Source organism: Alligator mississippiensis, chromosome 2 (genome assembly GCF_030867095.1).
Source record: "Alligator mississippiensis isolate rAllMis1 chromosome 2, rAllMis1, whole genome shotgun sequence".
Classification (NCBI taxonomy): Eukaryota; Metazoa; Chordata; order Crocodylia; family Alligatoridae; genus Alligator; species Alligator mississippiensis.
Window position 1 is genome coordinate 103,171,573 of NC_081825.1, and position 22,239 is coordinate 103,193,811.

The 22,239-nt window shown below is 40.7% G+C and overlaps 1 protein-coding gene across 4 annotated transcripts in view; it reads left to right on the top strand.

The window, feature by feature from the left end:
• INPP4B (inositol polyphosphate-4-phosphatase type II B) overlaps window positions 1-22,239 on the top strand; it is a 606,962-nt gene that overhangs the window by 224,397 nt on the left and 360,326 nt on the right. For all 4 annotated transcript variants that reach the window (XM_059722033.1, XM_059722036.1, XM_059722037.1 and 1 more), the window contains exons 4-5: window positions 11,549-11,773; window positions 14,047-14,091. In XM_059722033.1, the coding sequence (XP_059578016.1) occupies window positions 11,549-11,773; window positions 14,047-14,091 (270 nt within the window). The remainder of the gene's footprint in view (window positions 1-11,548; window positions 11,774-14,046; window positions 14,092-22,239) is intronic.

A 22,239-nucleotide genomic window follows, 5' to 3' on the forward strand; every position in this document is an offset into this window, starting at 1 on the left:
AGGTTGAGACGGCTGAGCACCAGGACATAGCACAACCAGAACTAAGGTATTTAAGAAATTACAGAATCTCCTTCATTGAAGATTTTCAGCAAAAGGCTGGATAGAAATCTGTCTGGTTTGGTTTAGGAATAGCATGTTCTGCAAGACCCTTCCAGCCCTATGATTCTGTAATGTATTGTTGTATGCTTGCAATTGTTCTCCTATTTTTGGGGAAGACCTTAGGTCTTGTTGCAGAACAAGATACCTCATGCCTATGAGATTGTTTACATGTATTAATTATGTATTATGCTAATATTGACGGAGATGATGGTTATGCTAACTGGGCAGAAGCTGTGGGCTCTTAGAGGCTCTGTGAAGATCCTTTTTGAACCAGTTTCTGTGTTATATGGAGGTTCATTTTACAAATTGCTGATCAGAGTTAAGGTTGTAATGATAAAAGTTATCATTTACAAACATTCCCTATTTAGAAATGTTGGGAATTTGGAAATGGTCCCTCAGTTAGGGAGAGTTAGTGAAAGAGAGGGTCTGAAGAGGTTTGCCTGGTGCTTAACAATTAAAATTTGTTGTTCACTTCTCATTAATGTATTTCTGTTTTTATTGAACCTGATAATCACTACATGCTGCCAGAAGTGGTAAATGAGAAAGTCTAGAACTCAAATTCTTTTAAGTTCTGAAAAAGAATGTAGAAATAGAGCAAATGGAGAAATATGGAAGGACAAAGACCTCTGTAGGTGAGCTGCACTAAATAAGTAAAAGGATAGTTAGTCATGGAAGTGTGGTAACCTCCACCTGCCATTCAGATTTTGCATAATATAGCAGAGAACTGGTGGGTGTTTAGACAAAGGTTTGCATGGTACCTAGTAACCAGAAGAGAAAGATGATGAAGTAAAATAATGTAACTTTTTGCGTATTGTAAGAGATGAAGCCTTGGCTGTATGCAACACCTTCACTTTTGCAGAAGGCCTAATAGTTAACTGTTATACTGTACAAATTTGAGGAGTGTTGCATTCCAAAAATGAATGAGACCCTTAAGTTACAGATTTTCAATGTGAAAACAAACAACAGGAGAAAGTCTAGATCAGTATGTTACTGAACTAAAGAGACAGAGTAAAAACTGCTTTTGGGAACTTGACAGAATTTGTATTAGATAGGATTATTTGTGACATTGCAGACACTGCATTAAAAGGAAAATTATTGCGTGAGGGAGACTTGTCCCTAGGAAAGGCTGTCCAAATGTGCAAGGCAGCAGAAACTGTGAAGGCCCAGGCTGCAAAGTGGAATGCATCAGAAGGGATCATCTATGCATTAGGCCTTGAAAAAATGTGGGCAGAAGCAGCCACCTCACAGGGTGAATTTTCGACTGGCAAGAAGCTTCTGCACAGGGTGAAATTTTCCATTGATAAGGAGACCTCTAAAAGAGAGAGAGCTTACAGGCAGTCATGCAGGAGGTGCGAAAGGCCACCTGGCCCCAAACACTGGGCTGCATTTGGAAAGCTCTGTTCTAACTGTGACAAGAGGAGTCATTTTGGTAAATGCCACAGGTCCAAAATACAAATTTCAAGTGCACACAGTTGAGCTGGAAGAGCAGTTTTTGTAGATATAGTAGAATAAAGCAAAACTATGAGAGGGACTGGATTTTGCTAGTGGAAGTGCGAGGAACAATGGTTTCATTTAAATTGGAGATCACATTAATATTTTATCAGAGTATGAATATAGAAAATAGAAGTTCAGACTAAAACTGAGTCCAACAAACATCAAAATAAATGGCTATTTAGGAGCAAATATACCAGAGAAATGGAGATGCATTGCTAGCATCTAATATAAAAGTAAAGTATATAAACTCTCATTTATTGTAGTAGTCAGGAAGGTGATGACAACTTTAGAACTGGCAGCCTGTGAGAAAGTGAATCTAGTTAAGTTAGCCATTATAAGGATCTCAAGTCTTTCAAGATTTGGAGAAAAAGCTTCCCACCAAAAAAAAAATTGGAAACTAAGTTGGAGGAAAGTGAAACCATCACTTTCCTTCAAATTTATTGGTTGGAGGAATATGAAACTAGATTTACTAAAGGTTTTGCAAATGGAAGGGGAAAAGCCCTCTGCGGTTGTGGATGTTCACCCCAAGTCTGCGCAGCACAGCGTAGTAGGTGTGCCAGCACCTGGCACTCTTTTCTTGCTGCTGCGTTGGGGTGCCACATGCAAGTGGACGGGGGACTCCCAATGGATCCCAGGTGCCCAACTCATGGCAGGGCACCTGGGATCCCTATCACTCAGGACTGGGCCCTTAAAGGGGAGAGGCAGCGGATTGACCATGGGAAGCAACAACCTGAGTGAGGTCTATTAGACATCCGTGAAGCAGATCAGCTAGTCTGTGACATACAGTGGCATAGCTGATCACACTCCACAGAGGGCCTCTGTTTCCAGCCTGAGGGAGAAGGGGAGGGAAGACACAGGTTCTGCCAGTGGGTTCAAATGTCTAAGTCAGACTTTTCAAATGATGTGTCACAGCAACCTGGGGTACCATGGGATGTCTCAATACTAGCACCATTAGATGTGCAAACACCTATACATTATTCACATAATAAACCCAGAGATTTCAGATAGGAAACGAAAGTGTTAGAAACATTCTGACCTGCTGTGATCTTTCTGAATTCTTTGAAAAAGAAGAATTGCTCTGGTATTTTTTCTGCAGTCAGAAAATGAATGAAAGTTAAGAGCTAGCATTTTCCAAGGGGTGCCTTGAGTCTAAAGGTTGGGAACCACTAGTCTTGGCAACCAGGCTGCAGGGTACCAGTGTCTAAGAACTAAGTCAGATATGGGGTTCTTGTCATTCAAGTGTACTTGAGACATCCTTGTACAAGTTTGGCCCCATCTTCCTTCTTTGGTAATCACAATCAAGGATGATTGTTTTCCATGATTGTCTTATCTGTGGGTCCAAAGATGGCTGATGAGGCTGATCCAGGATTGACAGACTCTCTTCCAACTTGGGCACATGTTTTCACATGGGTGTGTGGCTCTGGATTCTTGATTCTGTTTGTGATGCACTGTTTCTGCCACTGCCACTTTTCTGTCTCCTGTGGTCGTTGTAATATTTCAAAGTAAGATCCTTGTAACAGACTCTTCCTCCATTTGGGGTGGTCCTGGGTGATTAGTCTCCCATAAGTTGATGTCAGTGTTCCATTTTTTTCGAGTTGGCCTTGAGGATGTCCTTTAAGCTCTTTCTCTACCCCCTTTTTGAATGTACGATGTGATTGAACTGAGAGACTAAAACTTGCTTCAGGGGTTTGGAATTGGACATCTGAATGATATGGGTGTAGTGAAGCTGATGTTGGGTGATCATTGCAACAATGCTGTAGTGTTTGCTTGTGTGAGGACACTAATGTTGGTGCGCCTGTCTTCCCACTGGATTTGAAGGATCTTTTCTAGGCAGCATTGATGGTACTTTTCCAATTACTTGAGGCGTCTTCTGTATGTAGTCCACGTCTTAATGCCATACAGTAAGGTGGGGATCACAACTTCTTGATAAACTATGAGCTTGTTTTCCGATCTTATGTCATGATCTTTGAACTCCCATTTCTTTAGGTGTCTGAAGGCTGCACTTGCACATTTGAGGTGATGTTGGATTTCTTCATTGCTGTCAGCCTAATACACAACATTCTTCAGAGTCTCACTGTGAATCTGAATTACTGAAGCTGGGGACTGCTCTTTAAGAGCTTATTGATGCAGGACCATAGTCTTCTGAATGTTAAGAGTTAGTCCCTTTTTCTTGTATGTCTTGGTTAAGACGTTGATGATTGCCATGCAGTTGTGGCCCCATCATTTAGAATAATAAATAATTTTTCTTATAACTTGCTGCATTTTTCAGTAGAAGATCTTGAAGTGCTTTATAAAGAGAGGGAATTATTGTCATCTCTCTCTTATGGATGGGGAAACAGGTACAGGTCAGCGGTTGGGCTGGGAAGAAAGTCTAAGTCATGCCTCCCAAGTAGGCAAGTGGGACTGGGATGTTTTTTCTAGCTGGAAAATCAGTCTACTGCTTTTCAAAGGCTATACGTTTTGTGGGTGTTGCATTGCTGCCGTTTAGTATTTTTGCAATTGATGTATCATTGTATAAACATTTGTGTGGTCTCCCTTGTTTCTAGAATAGATGTGGCATTGATTTAATTACGTTTGCAGAAACGAAGAAGGTGAATGGCATGTATAAGTAGTTGCTGATGTTAAAAGAAACATTATTATGCTGCAATATTTAATGAGAGAGCACCAAGTTATGTATCATGTTACATTAATTTCAAATACCTTCAGGCACTCTTCATGAGCTTCTCTGGGGACCTAAATGGAGATTATAATGGTAACTTATATAAGTTTATTCTCAGCATTGCAACATAAAAAAAGACACCGAAGATAAAATTTTAAATTAAATTCTTTATCTTTGATTGAAAATTTAACTTGCAAAGGAAGATTAACACAGCATCATCAGTAACCAAGGGATGATTTCATCACTACTAATTTGAACATGAAATGCATCAGCATATAGAATTCACTCAGCTTTGTGAATTAAAAGTCTCTGATGTCTGTATTAGAAATATCCTGCAGATATAATTTACGTATCAAAGCTTCCATTCTACTTTTGTTAAAGCATATGGTGGTTAGTCGTGATGGTGCTTTATATTTTAGAGGGACATCAACTCATTGATATTCCCAACCATTTTCCACTGCTGAGGTAGCAGTTCAGAATTACTGTTTGCCAGTGTGGTATAAAAAGAGAGAAACACTTTAGCCACTTTGAACTCTTATTTTTTGTGTATTGCCATAAAAAAAAAAAATCACTTTAAAAATAACCTTTGGAAAAGGGTAGCTTTTACATAAACATAGAAGCTGCATACTTTGCCCAATAAATACTTCAAAGAATTTTCTAACTTAATGCATAAGCATTTATGTTTACAACTCTCATTACTGGGAATAGAGCAGGGTAATGCCTACTACACTTCAACACTTTTCCTGTCACTTTTCCATGGTTAGCACAGTTTAATAAAAGCTTTGTATGATAATTGGATTGACAGTTAATGCTAAGTGGAAAAATATTTAAAAAAAACTCAAGTTTTTTCTCGGTAGTTTAAAAAACTTTCACATTTTAAACTTCCACCTTTTCAGTGAAAAGTATCTTTTCTAGAGACATATTTGAGTTTTATGGTGACTCATTTCACCTGATGAAAATAATTTTCTGATGAAGTAAAGCACCATCCAGGTTATTCTCTATATTTCTCTCTCTTCCCCCTGTCTCTTTCCAGGAATTTCCCAAAATATCTATGTAAGGGAACAATGCTGAGATTAAAATCAAATACATATTTTAAAATGAAAATGCAATGTTAGGTTTAAATGACCTGTCAGCATCCATTTTAATTTTAGGAACCAGAGTATTAAAGAAGTAAATTGCCAGCTGCTGCTTTAAACTGATGTGGAGATGATAGTTGTTGTCAGTTTTTCCTTGCCAGTAAATTTGTTGCTCTCTATGTTGCCTTTAAGTAAAAGCACCAAAGGAACCTTGTGTGTACCTTCAATAGAAGGGATGCAGGAAAAAATTCTCTCTCCTATGCTTAAAGGGGTGTCTCTCTTTCTGTCTGTGTGACTCCTTGTAGGATAGGAGTTTTGTTGTTCAGGCTTCTTGTATTCTTTATTTGAAATACAGGAATCCTCTGGGACTATAACCCTTTTCTATTTAATACTTGCTTCTGTGGGAGAAAGTCTGTTCAGATCAGGTTTCACTAAAAGAATTCCTGACAAGCAGAATCCTGATCAGAAGAGACTTAGACATGTCAGCTTTGTAATAATATTTGGTGTTACCGCAACAAGCTCTCCCTACTTTTCATTACTTTGGACTGAGGCCTGCAAACAAAAACAGGAAAAAAATATGGGTGGAGTTAAGCTGTTTAACAGGGAAGCCAACTATTTGTTAGTGAAATACATCTATATTTAAAAGTATGTTTAACTTAAGGTAGCCACAGGGCAGCATTAGCTGTCAGTTACTGGAAGTGTGGAAGGTTTCAGTGTTTCTATTTACTGGTCACATGAGCAAAACGCAGGGCCACTTAGTTCAGGAACTGGCATATTCAGTGTTAGTCTTTTAAAGACAAAACCTCTTCCTGAATATGTGCATGCTTATTTTTGGCTGAGCAGGGCAGCCTGACTCTGTGATACTAATACATCAGGGTGGTAAAGGTGTTTGTTTTTTAATGAAATATTTAACCCAACAAGGCATTTTCTGAAATTATTTCCTCGTTCTCCTTTTCTAAGTTATTGCTAACACGGGAAATAGAATGGGGAAATAGAAGTGCAAGAATCAGCATGTTTGGGCACAGCCTGCATTTTTTTTCCATGGCTATGAAAATACTTTAAAATGATTATTGGTGAACATGTCTGAGAAATAGTCCTGAAGACTGAAATCCAAATGCTGCAGGGCAGGTATGGTATGCCTTGTTACAGGTTTCAACAGACTTCGCTAGCTGTACCTTAGCCCTGCTTGGCCTCCATCGTACCACCAGTGTATAGCAGTACTAACTTTTAGTGATTACTTTTTGGGATTAAAAGATAGTCCATCTTTGCTACTTTATCAGTCCTTTTTTTCCCCTTCTGGAATTGATTACTTTGATTTTTTATTTTTTTTTAAATCAATGGAACAACTGTCATCTAAAAGTCAAACAGGAGTCCACATAGCACTGTCTTGTTTGACTTGTCTTTGTGACAAAACAACAATATTTGGGCATATATTTATCCACTGTACAGTTCTCATGGGCTAGGGACAGACCTTCAAAATCCTGACCTGGAATTGATTCAATCTTTGCAAGTTAGTCCAACCTGGCTAGACTGAACCAGTTTGGAATCGGACAGACATTCTCTCTGGACTGAGGAAATTCAGGTACATGCCTGCAGTGGCTCAGGCTAGAAGCTGGGGGGAGGGGGGGGAGGGTGTGTGCTAAAGCAGCCCTCCCTTCCCTTCTGTAGGGAGCTGAGCTGAGGGGGGGCATGGCCAGGCCCCAGAAGGACACTCTGATTAGGGAGGTCTGCCTGCACCATCCCAGGCTTTTCCCTGCTGGCTGCTCAAGGGGCAGGAGTATTGCCAGACCCCAGCCTAGCACTCTGAGTTAAGGAGGGGTGTGCAGTGCATGCATCTGTTGATGATATGGAGCTTTTCAATGTCCCTCCCTACTTCTTTATACTGTCTGCATCAAACTGACAGGAAAGCAAGCCAGCAGGAGGCTGATAAGTGTTTATCATCCCATTAGCAAAACAATAGCCTTTCTCCATTAGTTTAAGCTCTTCTTAAACAGCTTACCAACTGACCTGTTGGTTAGCTCAAAAAAGCCCTACACAGTTGCTCTTGCCTTTTCTAGTGAAATTGGAGACATACACACAGAGACATCTCTCAGCATTAGCTAGCATACCACATGCCTAGGGGCTGTGGGGTTGGGGTCCATGCTGTGGGAGATGGGAGAGGGGGATCCCTGCTTGAGCAGTGTGGCGGGGTAGGGCAGGGGGAAGCCAGGCAGACCCTGCTGTATCTGCAGTCTCTCCCGGAGCTCCAGCCAGGTACCAGAGGGGAGGGGCCAGCCCTGCTATGGAGCACAGAGCCCCACCCAGCCCAGAGACCGTAATGGGATGCTGAGGGAGTCTGGTTTATCTTCAACCAGAAAGGTGTCTGGGACAGACATTGCATAATCCGGTTTGATCCAAATCAGTTGTCTGATACTACATTCAACCAGGTTTATCTCAAACCAGTTTCAGCCATTTTCAAACTTGTTTTGTGTGCACTGAACATCTGTTCTGTTACAGGTTTAAACCAGTTTCTGATCACTTAAACTGGTTTATGTGTAATGTCTGTCCCTAGCCATGTAGTTAATGCAATCAGCCTTTATAATGGTGAACACAAAGAATATCCCTAAATATGCACAGTATATATTTTCATTAGAAGATGAAGTAAGTAGAACTAAATTATCCCTTAAATTCTTGGCTATATGTCTGAATAGATACTATTTTCAGGAAAGATCCAAAGTAAAGCTTTTTGTAATGTTGGGTTGGGCTTTAATTTAAATTAGAAATGTGCAGATCTGAAGTTGATCAAGTTTTTCTATGAACAGTATTGGATCCCTGCAACTACACTGGGTTTTTGTATACACATACGTATATTTACCTCAGTACATTGACTGAACTCAGAATCTTATCCATTGCATCTGGTTATTGAGCTTTTGCTCACCTATATAAACTTTGCTTCAAGAAAATAGGCAAATGTGTAACATCTGTTTTGAACTAGGAGTCAGTAAGTCAACTGTTTATTTAAGGTTTTGCTTTTCCTTTGATTCGCCAAAGGAAAACAATGAACTTTGAATGAAATACATTGTTGTTAGGAGTGCAAGTGAATAATTTTCTTGGGTAGATGCCACCAAAGTTGAATGTCCTGTACCACAGAGACTATGTAACAGTAGAATAAAAAATACTGTTGTGGTGTTACACAATATTTGTCTAGATAAGTATAAAACTGTCCTAACAGTATTATATGTTCTTCTTAAATCTCACATACTCATTCATAAAAAAATATTGTCATAATTTTAAAATTATAGTGACACACAAAGGGTGAAATCAGTGGCCTCTTTGGAGTGAATGGTGAAAGTTGTATTGACTTCAGAAAGTCCAGAATTTCACCTAGCATTTGTGCCATGTTGTATAAAGCTCTGTAAAGTAACACTGTGTACAATAGTGTGGCATGCCATTCATGTTTACTCATGCTTTAGCTATAAAATATAGAGTATTTCATTCCCTGTAAATAGAATAATTTGTATGCAGAATATTTCAATACGCTACTCTTCTTGAGAACTTGATGAAATTTGATATCCCTTTATAAATCTTCAGATTCAGGGAGTTTCAATTCAACTAAATATCTCTGACCTGAAACTTGGCTTCAAAGCTATGAGTCTGAGAGGATTTGTATTTATTTACTTTTGAGGAAAGCAAAACTACTTGGCAATTAGTGAGATGGAAAAACTAGATGTGACTACTGTATAAAAAGAAGCCCACTCTTTTATCAAAACAAATATGTGTTTGTAGTCTGAAACATGACTCTCTGCTGTTTAAAAAAAAAATAAAAAATACCATTGCAGGAGAGGCAAGGATTTTGTGGGTAAATCTTTTATTAGAACAAATGCATAGCTGGGATAGACTTTGAATACATTTATTTGAAAGCTTGTCATCCCAACTCTGCTGGTTGTCCAGTAAAGAATACCACCCACAAAAATCCTTGCCTCTTACCTGTGTCCTGGACCATTTAAACTACAACATCACTCCAGTGCTACTACCATGCCTATTACATTATTTTACTTCAAAAATTGTTTGCAGCACATGCATACTTTGTAGCTCTTTTAGGATACAAATTTATTGCATTTACAAATTGTTTTCCACATTACATTTCAAAGTATGCAATCAGAGCGTTTGATCTGCAAACTAAAATGTTTTAACTTTCACACTGATTTGGAGCCTTTGTAGTAGGTCATGGCAATTGATAGCTAGAGCCACCTATATCTGACAGATGCAGTTGTTATGGTCAGTGATCTGAGAAATGCAAAGATCTTGATACAATAAACCATAATATTTCTGAAATGTGGATTGGAATGAAGGTCTGGGTCTCAACCTTAGATCATGTCTGGCCAGAATACATTAAATCATTGCTCTCTGAGGTAAAAGTAGATCAGATGCTTGACAGGCAGGCTTTCTTCATTATAAATCACACTACTCCAGGATAAAATAAATCCATGGAAAGTGAGGAATAATTATGCACCAGTTTAGGTTACACCGGTATATCAGTTGCGCCTCTGCTACCCTTGTCAGTAACATCCTGGGATGGCTGTTTGCCCAACATTTACCCAAGGCAGACTGGGTCTTCTACCACCTGCTGCCAGGGACCATAATAGCAACTCTTATGGGCCTCTCTTCTAGGAGATCTAGTTGCATGTTGCTGTGTTAACACAGAGTAAAATCTAGGGCAAACTATGCGGTAGTAATCACGTCACGTGTCTGCATCTGAAGTCAATAATTAACAAAACTTATACTCATCTATTTTCTATTGGTGTTAGAAAATCAAAGCCAGTACTTCCTGTATAGGTGAGACAGCCAACACCTGACCTCTATTGTGGATAAGTATAGCACTATCATTGCTCTTTCTGTATCTGTCCTGGGGAATATATAATGAAGGCCCCAATCTCCATGTTGTATATTTGTTATCAGTAAAGCTGAAAATATTCAAACTTGGTGTCTAATTAGAGGCACCTCAATATTCATGTTTTAGAACTTAAATATGTGGTTTGATGGTTGGTACCTCTGATGTCAAATATCAAAAATATTTTTATACTTTAAATGGAAACTGCAGATGCTCAACACCTTACAAAAACATCATTTTAAGTGTGAACAGATGGATTTAGGTGTTCAACCTTAGATACCCCACTTGAAAATGCTAACCTAAATTTGCAGGTTTTATGTAGTTTTGCATATTTTAGGCTAATTGTTAATATGTCTAATTGTTTTTGTTTATTTAATATCTTCTATGGCTTGTGTCAAAATATTCTTCGCATTCAGCTCTAAGAGAAATAGTTGCCAACTTTATTAATAGAGTAGATAGGCATTTAAATAGCTTTATGTTTTTTCCAGATAAGTAGGTAACTTCTTTTAAAGCAGCATTGATTTCCCCTGCGCCCCCCCCCCCCCCCCCCCAATTTGTTGGCCATGGATATCACGCTAAATGTCACACTGAATTTACAACTCTGTGAAACTGTCTATGCCATGGGATTTTAAATGCCTGGAGACTTTTTTTCCTGTGCTGTTCTAATCAAGTGAATGGCTCTTGCTATTGCATGCTTTTCCCTAGGAGTGTAAGTGATTTTTATTCTTTTCTTCTTCTTAGAAAATCTGATAATTAAACACTTAGACTTTTATCAGGCAGAACAGCAACAAACTCGTGGATTGTAATGAAGTCGGAAGCTCCCACATACAACCTGTTGGCTCCTCACAGAGGAGCTATGTCACGCTAAATTATCTCCACATGCTGATGAGCAGTATTCTGGCAGGGATGGATTAGAGGCTGAGCATAAAGGACAGTTCTAATAGAAGAAATGATGGACACATTCACCTTTGTGAATCCCACTGGTCCCTTTGTCAGAATGCTGGCTGCTGCTGCTGCTAAATCGAATTCTTGTTTAAGGTAGCAGCCCTGAAAGGTACCTGCTGAGCAGCAAAACATGTACTAAAAAAGGATTTCCCATTTCAGCTTGATGTTTCTTCCACCCAGTTTAGCAGTATATTAATTGTTTTTGGAACTGCTACGTAATATGGGTTTGGTGCACTGAATGTGAAACAACAGGGCTTTCTTTCAAGAAGGCGTGTTTGGTTTTCTGGCAGGAAGACTAGATACATGAAAGCTTTTACTATACGCAGGATCAATCCTGCCATGATCTCCAGCCCATCCTTTGATATCTGGATCCCTAAAAAGTATATTAATGTTTTCTGAGTGCAGAGTTTCAGAGTGGAGAACCAGATCTTTACCTTGAAGCTGCATCAAAGGCTGACTGTGAATCTTGGGCTGTGGCTCTGGGAGAAGCAAACTCAGAAGGTTTGCACAACAAAATTCAGCAACTCCAGAGGTTGATCATGGAAATCAAAGAGGAGAGAACCTCAGATGAAGCGCAACAATTTCTCTCTCCAGTGCAGGCAGACAACCTAGGAGAGTTGCAGTTTACAAGTAAGTGAACATACGCTTTATGTCACGTTACACTGTAATGCTTTTAAAAATGTTCTACATTCTGTAACTGTTGGAATTAAATTGCAGTTTCAATTGTTGACTGACAGTCAGCTATAGTAGTGGGAAGAAATGGAAGAGAATTAAAATATTCATGATTAGCTATATTTAGGTTCAGTCAAATTAGTCTCCTTTGGGGAAACAAAGGTGTGCTTACAGCGTCAGGTTTTCTTTAATAAATGTTGTTTTTCAAGTTTGAAAACTCTTCATTTGAAAACAAAAGAATAACCTCCTTTATACCACAGATGAACATGCAAACTATGAGATAACAAAACATAACTTTGACAAACTTAGGAAGAAGGAGATACAGTAAAACTGAATATTAGTACTAATGAATTGTTCCTTCTGTGTGGCAAAAACACTGTAGCTTTGAAAATGTCTGGCCATATGTTCAACTCATGTTCATTGTTTTATTCTGGAACTATGCTGTTTTCTAGGAACTGTCATCTTCAGAGGATTTTAGTTGTCCAATTACCTAACCCTGTCAGGTATACATTTGGGCTGCGCATAGAAGTCATGTTATAGACAAGTCCGCTGCCAGTGTGAATGGTAGCTTGATTTTGGGTAATTTTTCAGAACACTTAATTGTTAAAAACATTTTTGAAAAACCTAATTACTTCAAAAGGCTTTTAAACTCTAGGATAGTTTTGAATTGTTAACTCTAGTAACACTACCAATTTGAAACCAAGTTATCTATACTTCAAGCTCTTGTGGAGAGGATGCAGTTTAAAATTCATAACCTCTCTTCTACCTGCCGCATGTTTGCGTGCATGTGTGTACACACACACACACACACACACACACACACACACACACACACACACACACTGTATCTGAAAACCTGCTCTTCCCATCCACGTACACGCTTTCTTCTTCATGTTAGTCTTTTCTGTTGGAGTCTTTTCTTTTGTAATGGTAGTCCATTGTATAGTAACACTGTGTGAACAGGAGGCAATTACATAACTGCATCTTCATCAGTGTTGCAGGCGTTATCTGGTTATATTCTGAGGAGGCTGAGCAAATCATGTTTACTTGCACACCTTCCTTTGGTTTCCCTACCTTTTCCCATTGGCCAGTTTTGCAATTCAGTGGTTCCTCCCATGCACTAATGAGTTAAAAGCATGCTTCCATTTCAAGTTCAACAGTGGGCATCAACATTATTAATAACTCAGAAATGCAGATATGCAAAGGATTATAGGGTACTTGTCCTCAGTACATGAGAGAGAATTAAGTAGCATTTTTTCCTACATGTATAAAAGCACAGGCATTTCTGTTTGCATCACAACTTTGTGCTAAAATCGCATAAGGTAACGTGTTACTTTTAGTAGCCTAATTGATGGGTTTGGAATAAATATGGTTATTTTTGTTGCAGTCATATATTTTTGTTCAGATAGGTATTTAAGCATTATACAGCATTGTTTAATATACACCAAATACATAACATTATTAAATATTTTACTAAAAAGTGCATAGCCATGAAGGTTTTCTATTTTTTTAAAATGAATTTTCATTCACCTAGAGCTGTCTTCTGGGCCTCACAACCCACGGACGTCCCCCACACTGTGTGCCCGTAACCCACCCACCACTGCTGCACTGTATACCTGTGACCATCCCACTTGCTACACTGAACCCCTAAGCAAGTGCTTGCAATTAACTGTGTACCCGTGACCATCCCAGCTTCCCACTACCTTGCACACCTGCATGGGTGCCCCACTGCTACATCACATACCTGTGACCCTTCCTCCTCTGCTGTACTGTGTGCCTGAGGCTCACCCTCAGCTCCCTGCGTTGCCACACCCTTTGGGAGAGGGGCAGGAATTAGCAGTGGGGAGGGGAAGCCCAGAGACTCTGGATTCAAGAGCCAGAGTAGCAGGTGGACAGGAAACGTGGGGGCTGCATATTTACCCCTCCTAGGCTGCATGTGGTCTACAGGCCACTGGTTGAACAACCCTGGCCTAGAAAAAACAAGTAAAAGTGATCTTCCTAATTGCTGAAATAAAACAAAAAACAGGTTTTCTTTCAATGGACAGGCACATTGTGAAACTGTTTCTTTACAATATGTTTTCCTTAAAAATATAGTAAGTTCATAGATATATCTAGCAATGGTAAGGGTATGTGTAAAAGCAAGGTAAGATGTGTATTTAAAAAAGATTATATTATATATTTATTAAAAATAATATCTTTTCTAATTATTATTTTTTTAAATATTCTTCAAGGTATTCAAAGGATTGCAAATGAGCCAAAGCTGGAATTCAGCGTAGGTAAGCCATATTTTTTATTTCAGTTTAAAATTGGAGTGCATGGGGCAGATCATGTTTAAACAACTTGCCCTGCTATGTAAAGGACTCTGTGCTCCTGGATATGAAATATTGGGGCCAGACTTTTAGATGATGTAAATAATTGGAAATCAACTAAGTTAGTTGAGCTATTATTACTTTGTGAGGTGAAAAACTGATTCTTAGTGTTGTATGAAACATTAAAGGCTTTTGGTTAGAGAATTGAAAATCACAGTTCTTAAAAGTATAGGGAGTTCAGATAGAAATACTTTTAACTTTAGTATAGTGTGTACACTTGTTTAAAAGTACAGACTATTATTTTTTGGGGGGAAGGTTAACTGCAATTTCATTTTCAGTGGATTTTATTGCTGCTCTGGTGGATGTACAATGGAATAATCTGTTGCTGCAGGTGTTCTGTTAGTTCCTGCTTCCCTGTCTATTCAGATGCATATAGTATGATTAGGAACATTCAGTCAGTCAAGCAAGCCAATTGACTGAGCATGTTTTGTATTACAGGATAAGGATAAAGTGAAAAAATGAATACTTCACTATATTGTGACTAGATATTTGGTAACAATAAATATTTAAATTAAATTACTTTCCACTGTGAAGTCTGGTACATTTCCAACCTTTTTATTTTAACTTCTTTGTCCATATTTTTAGTTATCTTTTTCAATTTTCTAGAACAGAAAATCATTACATATAAAAAGAAAAAAATTGTGTTCTTCTGGCTCAATAAAATTAAATTATATTTGTAGCCTAACAGAAGTGTCATTTAGAAAGAAGAATTGTCTGCTTTATATCTGCGTTTTAAAATCTGAGTAAGATACCTTTATATTTTTAACTTTCAAGCGATTAAGAGAAAAAGCCGTGCAGGCTAGGGCCAGACATTCAAAAAGCCTGAGCCTGAATTGATTCAATCTTTGCAGGTTAGTCTAACCTGGCTAGGCTAAATCACTTTGTAACTGCACAGACATCCCAGACATGCAGGCACATGCCTGCAGTGGCTCAGGCTAGGAGCCAGGGGGCTCTAGAGCAGCCCTCCCTTCCCTTCTACAGGACTGAGCTGAGGGGGGGGGGAAGGGGGCATGGCCAGGCCCCTGAAGGATGCTCTGATTAGCCCAGCAGGGAATTGATAACAGTATTTATGACCCCTAACTCAGTGTTTATCACTGCATTAAGAAAACAACATAGGGACATTATGAGCTACCAGTTGATTCTACCTGTTGACTCAGCATGGACCACAGCCTGCCTGTGGTCTGCTAACTAATATACAAACACCTCTCTGCAAGGCAGAGGGGAGGGGGGAATTTCTGCTTATCAGGGAGTGGTGAGGGGGAGGTGGGGAACAACTGCAGTATCTACTGGAGCTGCAGCCAGGGAGCAGAGGTGAGGGGCCAGCCCTGCTATGGAGAACAGAGCCCTGATGATGGGGATTCAGGCAGGGAATTGAGTGGTAGGGGGCAGGTGGCCAAGGTGGGCAAGTAGATGCAGTAACAGAAAATGAGGGGAAGAGGGTAGATTTTAGGGAAGCAGGCACTGTGGGATGAAATTGAGGGGGTAGACACCCTACCCCCTGTGCTGCTTGCCTGCCTGCCTCTGCCTTCCCGACCATAGCAGCAAGGGGAACACATTTAAAAATACCTTACAATTATTAGATTCTATGCATCAAAAATTATAACAATTTTATAACTCTCCATGTATAGAATCTAATTATTGGGGAAGGGGGTGTCTTAAATTGGAATTGGAATCAGAGAAATATTGTGTTTAGAAGATATTATATATAAGCTAACTTCCTTATTGTTATAATTTTATGTTCATATCATGAAACAAAATGCATTTGATGGTGTATAGGTATACAAGGAAGAAATATTAATACTAAATGCTAGTCAGTATATATCTTTTACAATAAATGAACATGTATAATAATATGATCAAGCATTTTAAAATACTTATGACATTTTCACTAATCTTTGTACTAGCCTATGCAGATTGTGAGAAACATATTTTCTAATGCTAATTCCTCATATCCTCTAAGTCTGTTTTGCCCCATTTCACCAACAATTTTCAGTGGTATAACAGAATGCTTCAGTGGTATAGAGCAGGGGTGGCAACTGTGACCTAAAGGCTAAATGCAGTCAGTGGAGCCTTGATATCTGGCCTGCAGGACTCCCCTGGAATCAGAGCAGCCCTGGAATCAAAATTTGGGGGGAGCAGTGGCCATGACTATGGCCAACCTCTTTGCTGTGCATGGCCCTTCAGAGCTGGCCTGTGCCCCTTTACCCCCATGGGACCAGGTCACACCCCTTCCCTCACATCTAGATTGGGGCTGGGCCATACCCCCTCCCCCTGAGGAGTTGAGTTGAGGCCCAGTCATACCTTCTTCTCCCTGCCCCTTTCCCCCCTGCCTTGCCAGGTTGAGGCTGGGCCATGCCCCCTTTCTCCCTGCAGGGCCAAGCCACACCTCTTTCCTCTAAGGGGCTGGCTTGCAGCTGTGCTGCTCCCCATGCCCCTCCACAAAGCCAAATGGTGCCCACCATGCCCGCCCTGGGTGCTGGATCAGGACCACTGGCCATTTCTGGCCAGGATGGATTGGATACTGTCCACCTGGCCCGCGGGTGTGGAGAAAATGTTGAACACAACTGATACAGAACATTAACTCATTTGATGTCAAACTGACCTTCCTTTCTCCCCTTCTTTTCACTTTTTCAATTCTTTTCTTTGCCCTTCTGCCTAGGTAATTTCATACTCAGAGCCCCACCCCCCAAAGATTTCAAATAAAAATTGACCGAAAAGTCATGACACAAATGTGATGCTTGTATACCAGCAATATGCTTACATACTTTTATTGGCTATAAATCTGATTGTAGACTGGTTCAGTATCTTTACCCTAGTACAAGGATGTCACACTCGCCATGCTCCCCTGCCCCCCACCTTGGGCCATGCACAGACTCCTTATGGACTGGATTCAGAAGCAGCAGCAGAATTGAGTGGCAGCTGCAGTGGGGCAAGCAGCTGTGGTGGGGGTAAACTCAGCCATCACTCACCCCACCCTCCCTGATTTCCCCCGCCTTCCACCCACAGTCCCATTTACTCCAAATGGGATCTATGTCCTGGATTTAGGGAGTAGGCACAAACCCTTGTGGCCCCACGTCCAAATTACCAGTTCTTCTACCAGTCTTGGGTGCTACACAGTGCAGCTCTGCAGGCCTGCACTTGTATAACTGGCACTTCTGCACTAGTATAATTGCATCTGACATTCCTGCACTAGTATATTTGCATCTGTTTTATGGGGTGGGTTCCAATGTAGCTATGCTGGTTTCAAAGTGAAAGTATAAATATATCAGTGCAAATCATTTGCCTGTCTTGTCTACTTGGACTTTACACTGTTCTGTACAGGGACAGCCTCTTGTGGCCTTGTACAGTGTCTGGCATTATGAGTAGGGACCTATTCAAGTCTTAGTTTCATGGAAATTGCAAAATTGCAGATTTTGCAGACAATGTCCAAAAACAACCCCTCCCCCCCGCAAAAGTAAAATGCTGGCCCCCAGTGGGAGCCACTGGTCCTCATGGCTGCTGTGGCTTGGCCTTGCAGCCTAGGGGGAAGTGGGGGGAGGAAAGGAGGGGAGCTGCTAATGCAAGGAGGAGCAGCCATGATGGCAGCTGCCCCCTTCCCCCTCCCTGCCTCTCACTGCTGATTGGCTGAGAGAGCTTCATATTGCATGGCACTGCTCCTTTCTGATAATCAACGATGAGGCACAGGACTACATGATGGACAGCCCTCTCTCCCATTAGCAGTGAGGGGCCCCTTGGCCAATCAGAGGTGTGGAGGCATCCCTCCACTATGAGCCCATGAAATCGGCTGTCTGCCTCCTTGATTTTGTTAGGTTCCTAATTATGAGGCTCTTCCTGCTGGCCATAAGGCCTGATAATATTTTCATTATAAAGAACATGAAGTGGTAGGTTTCTCCTACGCTATCCAACCTAGTAGCCTATATTATCGGTGATGTGACCATGGAAGATGGTTCCCTTGTTGCTGTGCCTCTACAATCTCCAGCTTCCAGAATACCTCTTTAAGATCCATTGCAAGTGCTTGCAAAATAGATATGTGCTGCAGGGAGTACTGACTTAAGAATTAATGTGTGATGGTGCTAAGATGATACAAAACCATTTTTTGCTCCTTCAGATACTTGAGGCTCTATGTTTGGCAGAGCTCTGTCAGACTAAGGCTGTAGTTTTATTTTTACATGTGCATTAGTTGTTTCTATTAGTGACTGACATTTTATGGTTCATTGTGTAACATTATTAATTATGTCATTGCAGATTTAATAATAAATTTTGTTAATTAACTACTGCTGCTTGTTCACAAGCATATGGCGCACAAGGGTGCCTAATAGGGCTGTGTGAAATTTCACCGTCTGTTTTGTTTCAACACTGTTTTGACTCGTTTCGAGCTTGAAACAGCGAAATTGAAACGAAACAAAGGGCTTCGAAACGGCCTTGAAACGAAATGAGAGCAATCAAAACATTTTGAAAGTTTCGAAACATTTTGAGTTTCAAAGCTGAAGCTGGGCTTCCCTGCATAGAAACAGAAAGTAAGGAGAGGGAGGGGAAAGATGGGGGAAGGACTGCTCTGATATTGACTGTCACAGTTTGGCTGCCTGAGATGCTGCTGATGTTACTGTGCTGCTGCTTACTAAGTTATTACCCATTGTCATTTAAAGTGGTAGACCAGGCTGAGGCTGTAGGGGAGGAGGAGACTTCATTGGAGCACACTACCATGTCATGTAGAGGTGCCAGTGAGGGTACACACACACAGTCACACACGTCACAAGTTTTGCTTGTCAGCAGCTTTAGGTGCAGTTTCCCAGAAACCCCTACACCTATCTCCTTGAGACCTGGCAGGATTCATGGCCTCAGTAAGGGCTACCATGCCTGCAGTTTTTACCTTGTTGTGCCTTAACACACACATGCGACATGAGTTTTGTTTTCAAGACTTTGAGGTGCAGTGTCCCTGCACCATCTCCTTGAAACTTGGCAGGCTTCATGCCCTTAGAAGGGTCTACCATGTCTGCTTTTGTCATCCAAATCTGCCAAAAAATAACAAAGTTATAGGCAGTTTCATGCTTCTCCATTATAGCCTATGGGTGAAATGTCAAAACAACATAACAGTTTTGTCTAAACAAAATGGAACTTTAAACAAATCACTGTCCCGTTGAAACAGCGAAATGGAAGTTGAAATAAAATGGTGCTGTTTTGCACAGCCCCAGTGCCTAACCCTATGGTACTATCTTTCCAATGGTTTGTGTGCAAGAGCTGACAGCAGAGCATCATGCCCTTTATGATAGGGCATTCAAGTGAGATCTTTTGTTTCAGATTTTCCAATTAAGCCCCCTTACATTAAATTTGACTTCCTTTCGGTAGCGAACAGAACACACATTCGCCCTTTGGTGGAGGGAGCAAATCAGATCAGGTTCTGCCATTTTTAAATCAGTCTGTGTCTGCTAAACTTTTGTTCTGTTATGGGTATAGACTGGTTTTGTGTGCTGAACTTCTGTTCTGTTACAGGTGTAGCCTGGTTTCACATCACTTATACCAGTAAAAGTGTAATGTCTGTACCTGGCCTAAGGGTAATGTGAATAGACTTTTCTTCCCCAAAGGTCACTGGAGGATGCTGTAGAGTAGAAATGGTCAGGATTAAACTGTGATCTAGACATTTTTAAACATTGCTTGTTAAAAACTGGTCAGTTAGATTCCTAAGGCCCAAGCCCTTAATGATTCAAACAATATAAGAAATTGTGATTGATTTGTAGTGGGCAACCACAAAGAAATCAAAAGTTGCTTTGAAATTGCTTGATTTACTAATGTCAATCATGTTGGGATCAGAGCTTTCATTAAATGCAGGTCCCTGGCTTCCTGCTTCTTGAGAACTTTCTGGGATATGTCCTTCTTTTGAAGCCCAGACCTCTTGGGAGTCTTTATTTTTCAAACTGCTTTTGCTCTTTGGTTTTCCTAGTCATGCTGTTGCTCACTGTATGCTGGTAGTGGAGTGTGCTAAAATCCTGTTTTCTGAAGGATCAGGAGTGAGGCAGAAAGTAGCACATGAAATCCAGCGCACAGAATGTGAGGGAGAAGGAATAAAACTGAAAAAGAGTGGATGGTAGAGCAATGAGTGAGAGACTAATCCAACAGCGATGGGCACTGGGTTGGCCCCTCTCAAAATGTGTTTCTTTTAAAGTGTGTTTGTTTTGTTTTTAATTCTGGACTCTTACTGATTCAACAATATTTTAACAGTGAATTGGTGTTTTTGCAGCCCCTGAAAAGTCTTTAAAATGTTTCATTGTCTAGTACCATTTGCATTCACTTCTAGGTAAAACAATGAATAATAGCGTTGTGGAAAGTGGGCCATATTCGGTTTGGATTCGGCCTGAATCAGGGACAGTGATTCTATTTGTTGATTCGGATCACTGTCCTGATTCAATTCAGCTGAATCCAAATCTGAAGATTCAGTGCTGACTCAGAGAATCAGCGATTTGGAAATAGACACAGCTTTAAAAGTTTTTTCTGTGTGCCTTAAGATAGCAGGCGTGGTTCGTGATTGCTGTGATGCTGGGGCGCATGAAGCATCCCGCAGGAGTTTGGGGGGCCCTCCACATACCCAGCGGTGAACTCGGAAGTGAACCAGAAGTACTTCCAGTCCACTTCCAGGTCTGCTGGGGACTGTGCAGGCTTCTCCCCCCCGTACCCTCCTGGCTTGGCAATTGGCCATAGGGGAACCTCAGGTGCCTCTTCAGATGCAGGAGGCACCAGTTGCTGAGCCGGGGAGATGCTGGGGGGGGAGCGGGGGGGCCAGCACACTCCACAGTGGACTGGGAAGTGGACCAGAACTGTTTCTGGTCCACTTCCAGGTCTGCTGCTGAGCACGCTGAGGAGCCCCTCACACTTCTGTGAAACTCTCCATCTGCCCCAGCATCACAGCATTCACGAGCCTCTGCTACCTCAAGGTATGTAGAAAAAAACATTTAAGGCTGTGTCTGTGTCCAAATCTCTGAATCCTTTCAAATCTCTCTGAATCGATTCGAAGGGTTCCAATTAATCATGGAAAAATGTGGATTTTGGGTTACTTTTTTTAACCTGAAAAATTCTGATTTTTTTTTTTTTATCAGAGGAAACCAGGATCCCTGCTGATGAGCATGGTAAACATTTCTTTGGAAGCCAGAAAAAAATAACCAAATTATAATTTAATTCCATTAGTGGCTGTGGAATTGCACTGCACGTTTGCTAGGACTATTGATGTTTACTATGGTGGGTACTAAGAGTATATCTGAATGGGTTGATTTCACTGTTGTACAGAGATGGTCTAAGCTGGATGTGAATGAACTATTGCTTCTTTGCAGAGGAAATTAAGGCCAGGCATCAGAGGGATAACTACAAAGTTTTGCACCCTGGGTGGTAGTAGCAGCCAGCTTGGCAGTGGTGGCAGCTGCCATTCTTGAGCCCCCTCTCAGTTGGTGTGTGGAGATGTGGTGCCCCTTTCGCCTACCCCTAATTATACTACTGACAGGCATAATGCCATGCTAAAAGTGATACACTGCTTCAGGTTTTGGAGTTGGATCAGCTCCACTTTGCACAGCATAGATATGACTGAAGATGCTATGGTGAAGCAATATGGGTGGTAGTTGGATAAATCATAAAGACTGTGTTACCCTGTGTATATATTGTGTTAGCACATAAGGCACTAATGATATTCAGTCTATTGAGCATCTCAGATATTTTGTAGGGTGTCTGAAAACATGTCTGGACAAAGAGGTTTGAAAGGCTGGTCCTGATTTGTGTGAGCTCTAACTTATTTACAGAAAAAAAGAATAAGGACATTTACTGTCTGTTTCAAACTCTCATGAAATAGCATGATTCAGTACAAGTGTTGTTCCGAGAGGGTTAAAGATGAAGTTTAAATCTATAGGGGACTTGTTTCTTTTCTTCTTTCCCAGCAAGATTTGAGTGTGGAGCTGTCTACATGTACAAGCAAAAGGTTTTGTTCTTTCTGTCATAACATTTCTCTCTGAGTAATATTGTGATAGCACTTAATTGGGATAAGGTCATGGAGCTGATCTAACGCTGCATACTAAACCT